The sequence below is a fragment of the Pleuronectes platessa genome, chromosome 10 (assembly GCF_947347685.1).
Source record: "Pleuronectes platessa chromosome 10, fPlePla1.1, whole genome shotgun sequence".
NCBI classification, from domain to species: Eukaryota; Metazoa; Chordata; class Actinopteri; order Pleuronectiformes; family Pleuronectidae; genus Pleuronectes; species Pleuronectes platessa.
In genome coordinates, this window is record NC_070635.1 from 165772 (window position 1) to 172500 (window position 6729).

At 46.5% G+C, this 6729-nt stretch overlaps 1 protein-coding gene across 1 annotated transcript in view; it reads left to right on the forward strand.

Moving 5' to 3' along the window:
• The first annotated feature begins 201 nt into the window (after positions 1-201).
• Positions 202-6729, forward strand: part of LOC128449933 (metaxin-1-like) — an 8110-nt gene continuing 1582 nt past the window's right edge. Inside the window, 5 exon segments of the mRNA XM_053433296.1 lie at positions 202-798; positions 1887-1956; positions 2036-2115; positions 5845-5937; positions 6019-6201. Coding sequence (XP_053289271.1) covers positions 718-798; positions 1887-1956; positions 2036-2115; positions 5845-5937; positions 6019-6201 — 507 coding nt within the window. The 5' untranslated portion in view covers positions 202-717.

Sequence of the window (6729 nt, forward strand, 5' to 3'; positions counted from 1 at the left end):
CAGTTAGCTATAGAGCTACATGCGACTATTAGCTTTACAGCTACACGTGACAGTTAGCTCTATAGCTACACGTGACTATTATCTTTAGAGCTACATGCGACTATTAGCTTTACAGCTACACGTTACCATTAGCTTTATAGATACACATGACAGTTAGCTTTACAGCTACATGTGACTATTAGCTTTAGAGCTACACGTTACTATTAGCTTTATAGCTACACGTGACAGTTAGCTTTGGAGCTACATGTGACTATTAGCTTAAGAGCTACACATGCCTGTTAGCTTTAGAACTACACATGACTGTTAGCTTTGGAGCTACATGTGTCTATTAGCTTGGAGCTACACATGCCTGTTATCTTTACAGCTACATGTGATACAGACAGACAGATGAGTAACTATCATTGGCAGAGCTACCACAGCACCATCTAGTGGCGGCTGTCAAAGATGTACTCTGTTTTTTTGTGATAATATATATGAGCGATATTATATTTGTTATAGTTAGAGATGTTATAAAGTTTTGTGTTGTGTTCTAAGTTAGAATGAGAAGTTTATCTCACAACTCGGAAACAACCGTTTCCTGAAAATAGTAAGAAAACATTTCAAACATCATACTGTTATTATTTTAGTCTAGGATCTCTCACAGAAAACAGCATCTTATTTTGGAAATAACCGGAAATGAGTTTCTCTGCCGGGTGAAGAGTAGTGTGTGGGCTCAAGATGGCGGCGCCGGATGAGTTGTTTTGTTGGGAAGGAGACTGGGGTCTGCCGTCCGTCAGCTCCGACTGTCTGGTGGTTCTGGTGAGTGTGGACCCGACCGGACCCGAACGGAACCGAACGGAAGTAGATACACACTGACAAACGCAAACTGTGACCGACACTGACACACACATACACACATATATACACACACTGACACACACTGACACACGCAAACTGTGACCGACACTGACACACACATACACACATATACACACACTGACAAACGCAAACTGTGACACACACATACACACACATACACACTGACAAACGCACAATGGCACTGATAAATATTGACATTGATAGAATATAAACGGGCTGAGAGGTCATGATTTACAGCTGCTGACTCATGATTGGTTCAGAGCGTATATAGGGCGGGATCTTGATACCACAGCCCCACCCCACAGTCACTGCTGCACAGACCGTACATTACCACAAGATGGCAGCGTTGGTATCTGAGATACATTTTCTTCATTGTGTTCTTCGTTATTTCAGTAGGGTTAAGACGACTCCTTTCACAGCTGCTCATCAATGTTAACCTGATGTTGACATTTGAACAAAAACTGAAACGTTACTGTGACGCAGGACATTAGTGAGAAAGACCTTAGAGAGACACAAGGGCGGAACAACAGGGACGAAGGTCGTACTTGTAGAATGTGTTTTTGCACTTGTAAAATAATGTTTGTTGGCTTGAGGGGATGTATTTGTTTGTACTTCCAGCAAATACATTTTTGTACTTGTGGGATTTATTTATTTGTACATTTGAAATGTGGAAGGCTGTTTTTATCTGAACTATCATTTATTAGAAATATTTAGTGTGTTTGTTCATCATGTATGTTTTGTATTTGCAAACCAAACAGTTGTTCACAGAGTGTACATCACTGTGCTCACAACAGAAAGCAGCTGAAAGACATCTATCAAGTCTGACGTCATGTGACTCAGACTCTAGTATAGAGTATAGCCCATCGTCTTCAGCACGTGCTGGAGACATAACACAGAGATAAACCGGAGGAAACTCTGGACTCAGACTGAAGCAGAGTGTGGTTTTCTGTCATCAAGTGTGTGTGGGTTATTTTGTGCGAGTATTCTGTAATTGTGGTGTAATGTTTTGCGATGTTTTGTGTCTGCAGGCCTACGCTCAGTTCGCAGGAGCTCCCCTCAAACTTAAGAAGATGTCTAACCCCTGGCGGAGTCCCGGCGGTGAGTTCGATCCCCGCTCACTCATTCAGGATCAATTTCCCATAATTCTCTCAGTCACATGTCGACTCTGCTCCCTCAGGTTCACTTCCTGCTCTGAGGACCAATCAAAAAGAAAGTCTGTCCAGACCCTCTGAAATCATCATACACCTGAGGAAACAGGTAAACTTGTAATAATCTGAGCATTTCTAGAAGAGAGCCTTTGACCCAAGCATTTCATGTGCATATGACAATAAACTCAAACTCCTGAGTCTTGCATCTTGAAACACCTGCACATTTGTCAGGGCTTGATTCCACCATGATGATGACGTGAAGAAATTAATTTAACTTTGTTGAAGATATAGATGGATGCTCAGCTATGGTTGGTTCCTCAGAGGAACAGAATGGTGGAGAAAGAGTGTGAGTCATTGTGAGTTTAATTTTGGTCAGATGTTACCAGGAGGCTACAGGAGAAGATCCAGAACATGTCCAGAGACACTGACTCAGACGTTTGTTCTCACAGACAGAACATGTGAGGAACATGTGAGGAATACGTCCAGAATTTGTGTGTGTGTCTCTCTCTCTCTCTCTCTCTCTCTCTCTCTCTCTCTCTCTCTCTCGCTCTCTCAACTGGAAAAACTCATTAACCAACAGGAAGCAGCAGCCAGAGGCACATTCCATCAGAGCTGATAATTATCTTTTCAAATTTCCTTTAAAAAGCTGAGCCCTCACTAACTCAACATGTGTCTTTCTCCTCCTCATGTGTCTGTTCTAATATCCACTGTCCTGATGGATTTCAGGTCCAGAAACTGAAAATACATCGTTTTTCTAATTCATTTAATATCAATTGAGTTCCGGATATTTCATTGTACAATACCATTTTACTTGGATATAAAAGAAATTGTCAGAAGGAAATCTGTAAACTGAACAAGGAAACCTCTTACTTAGTGCGTTAGGAGAGGCGGTGGTCTAGTGGCAGAAACTTGGACTATGGACAGAGAAGGTCTCTGGTTCATCTCCACGGAGAAACAACAGGGGGCTAGGGGCTAGGAGTGATTGGTGAGGGGCTAGGAGTGAGTGGTGAGGGGCTAGGGGCTAGGAGTGAGTGGTTAGGGGCTAGGAGTGAGTGGTGAGTGGTGAGGGGCTAGGAGTGAGTGGTGAGGGGCTAGGGGTAGGAGTGAGTGGTGAGGGGCTAGGAGTGAGGTGTGAGGGGCTAGGAGTGAGTGGTGAGGGGCTAGGGGCTAGGAGTGATTGGTGAGGGGCTAGGAGTGAGTGGTGAGGGGCTAGGGGCTAGGAGTGATTGGTTAGGGGCTAGGAGTGAGGGGTGAGGGGCTAGGAGTGAGTGGTGAGGGGCTAGGAGTGAGTGGCTAGGAGTGAGTGGTGAGGGGTGAGGGGCTAGGAGTGAGTGGTGAGGGGTGAGGGGCTAGGAGTGAGGGGCTAGGAGTGAGTGGTGAGGGGCTAGGGGTGAGGGGGCTAGGAGTGAGGGGTGAGGGGTGAGGGGCTAGGGGCTAGGAGTGAGGGGCTAGGAGTGAGGGGCTAGGGGCTAGGAGTGAGGGGCTAGGAGTGAGTGGTGAGGGGCTAGGGGCTAGGAGTGAGGGGCTAGGGGCTAGGAGTGAGGGGCTAGGAGTGAGTGGTGAGGGGCTAGGGGCTAGGAGTGAGGGGCTAGGGGTGAGGGGGCTAGGAGTGAGGGGTGAGGGGCTAGGGGTGAGTGGTGAGGGGCTAGGAGTGAGGGGCTAGGGGCTAGGAGTGAGGGGCGAGGGCCTAAGAGTGAGGGGCTAGGGGCTAGGAGTGAGTGGTGAGGGGCTAGGAGTGAGGGGCTAGGGGCTAGGGGTGAGGAGTGAGGGGTGAGGGGCTAGGGGTGAGGGGCTAGGAGTGAGGGGTGAGGGGCTAGGAGTGAGGAGTGAGTGGTGAGGGGCTAGGAGTGAGGGGCTAGGGGCTAGGAGTGAGGGGCTAGGGGTTAAGGAATGTATTATGAGTGTCCCCACTAAGTACAAACGTTTGAGTGTAAACGCCGTCTCCAGAAGTTGTGAAATGAGAGAAGCGACTTGCTGCTCGCTGATTGGCTAAAATGTTGCTGCCGTTCTTATGTAAAATAGGAAAAGGCAAATATTTAAAGATTGATTCCTCCTTTTTATCAATAGATTTTAATCAGAGAATCAATAGATTTTTTAACCTGGTGCTACTGTGTGACGTTTCCATGAGATTTCACAGTGAAACAGGAATTCGTTGTATTTTCAAGAAACACGGAAACGATTGTTGAGCGTCACTGTGACGTCGATTTGTGAGCTTCTGTTTTGAAGCCTCAGTCATTTGAAAACACAAGTAACCATATTTGGAGGAGTAGGGGGTGGAGCCTTACTGATGTGTATGTGTGAAGCTGCGGCAGCTTTAAACGTTCAGTGTGTAGGATTTAGTGACATCTGGTGGTGAAGTGTCATGTTGCAGCTGAGTACCCCTCTCCTCTCCCCCTCCTTAATACTTAGTGTTTTTGTATATATTATTTAAAGGGGACATATTATGAAAATTCCACTTTTGTAGTGCTTCTACAGGTTCATTTGGTATCTGGCATGTTTACCGTCCCAAAAGGAAAAAACCAACTCCCTCGATTTGTTGTGGTTCCTCTATTTTAGAAACTTTACGCTAGAGTGCGTCCAATGGGATTAAGACCGAAATAAACGTCATAGTCACACCATGCCCATGTATGGAGTCTCGCTACATGGCCTGGCCACGAGCAAGCTAACGCTAGCCGGGTCCAGCTAACCGGGCCGGTGGAGCCCGGCTAGCGTTAGCTCGCTGCTGCTACCCGTCAGACATTTAAGCGGCCGCATAAACAAGGGACCCCCGGGACACCTCTAAACGTTGACTCAACAGTGTGGAAGGATGCTGCTGCTGCGCCAGCTCCCACTGCTCCCACTGCTCCCACTGCGGGGCTGCGCTGGGGAGCTGGGGCTCTCGCAGCCAGGCTCACTGGGGCTGAGGGGGGCGGGGCACTCCAAACAGTTCAACCTGAGCAGGGCTGTTCTAGACAGGGTAACAAGGGGCTGTTTTAAATGATCCTTGTGGTATTTTGACCAAAATATGTTACAGACATTTCATTAAGATCCAAGGAACCATATCAACTGTGGTGAAATGGGCACAATATGTCCCCTTTAAATAAAGTGCCCATTCTAGTAAAGAAACAATTTGTACAATTTAGATAAACACAGCAGTGAAAAGATCATTATGATTATTGTATATTCAATTTCTAACGATAGATCCTTTCACCTAAGTCTTACACACTGGACTTTTGATTTAACATTTATTTTATGTGTTACATTTTTATTTTTGTTTGAAAAAACATGTTTTTTCTAATGATGAATCATTCTCATGAAACAATTGCCAGTTAGTTTTTCCAGCTCAGCTGTAGATGATGAATTATTTACTTGGGTAAGCGACCTAAAGGACAGAGCGTGTGTGTTCATGTGTCGACGTCCTGTTTCCAAATCAGTCGTGTGGACGTCAGCGCTCCACTCTGACTGCTCCTTGTTCCGATGATCTGAGCCAAATGCTGGAGCGGCAGCTGGAACACATTAGCCAGTGTGCTGGCTGCGGTGGGCTGGAGAGGAACCACAGCGAGAGAAGCGCTGCTGAAGAAGCTAGGAGCAGAAACCCTGCGGCTTCACGCTCAGCTGCAGATTGTATTTTATTCACTTCAGTCACATGTCGTCTTTCCTCTTCATGTTTCCTCACGCGTCACATGTTCATCCTCTGTTTTCACTCTTCACTTTTATTCTAGACATAAAGATGAACCATATGTAAAGACAATGCCTCGCCTCTTCCTCACAATATCCGTGGTGTTGAGGTCCCGCCCATACATGCTCTTGTGAAAACATCTTTGACAAACATTTATTTAACGTGAGTTGTGACTTTCAGAAATTTAACGCAGACTTCGATCTGTCGGCGAAGGAAGGTGCTGACAGTCTGGCCTTCATCTCTCTGATGGAGGAGAAGCTGACGCCTGCTCTGGTGAGACGCTCGTCTGGTGTTCGACTGTTCTAACCTTAACCCTATATGTGATTCAAATCCTTTCATTTTATTCCTTTGTAGATTTACACGTTCTGGGTCGAACCAAAGAACTATGTGGATGTGACTCGCCGCTGGTACGCAGAGCACCTGCCTTTCCCTCTGAACTTCTTCCTGCCCGGACGGATGCAGCGGCAGCAGGTGGAGAAACTGCGACTGCTGCGAGGAGAAGAGATCCTGGAGGCCGGAGAGGAGCTGGAGAAGGAGGTGAGGACGCTTCTCACCTGAAACTAAACTCTACTGCCGTGAGACACGAGCTGCAGTGAATCGCACACTGAATCACTGGGAGGGACACACAACACCACCTGATGCTTTCCATGTGTTTCCAGGCCGATCCTTCAAGTGGTCGGAACATTTACAGGCAAAGGAAAAAACTCCTCAGTGGTTCTCTCTGTTGGAAAAGTGCTCGTATGGAACAAAGCTTCCACTTTGGAAAAAGGTCAAAGGTCAGGGAGCGTTAAAGGGAAGATCATTAAAGTCGACAGTTTGTAAATCATTTAAACAACCTGACGAAGTATGAAGAAAACATTTAGTCGTTCTAAACTCTCAAAAGGGAGAAGAACTAGAAGAACAGCCTCATGAGAGAGAGAGAGAGAGAGAGAGAGAGAGAGAGAGAGAGAGAGAGAGAGAGAGAGAGAGAGAGAGAGGAGAAGAGAGAGAGAGAGATGAGAGAGAGAGAGAGAGAGAGAGAGAGAGAGAGAGAGAGAGAGAGAGATGAGAGAGGAGAGAGAGAGA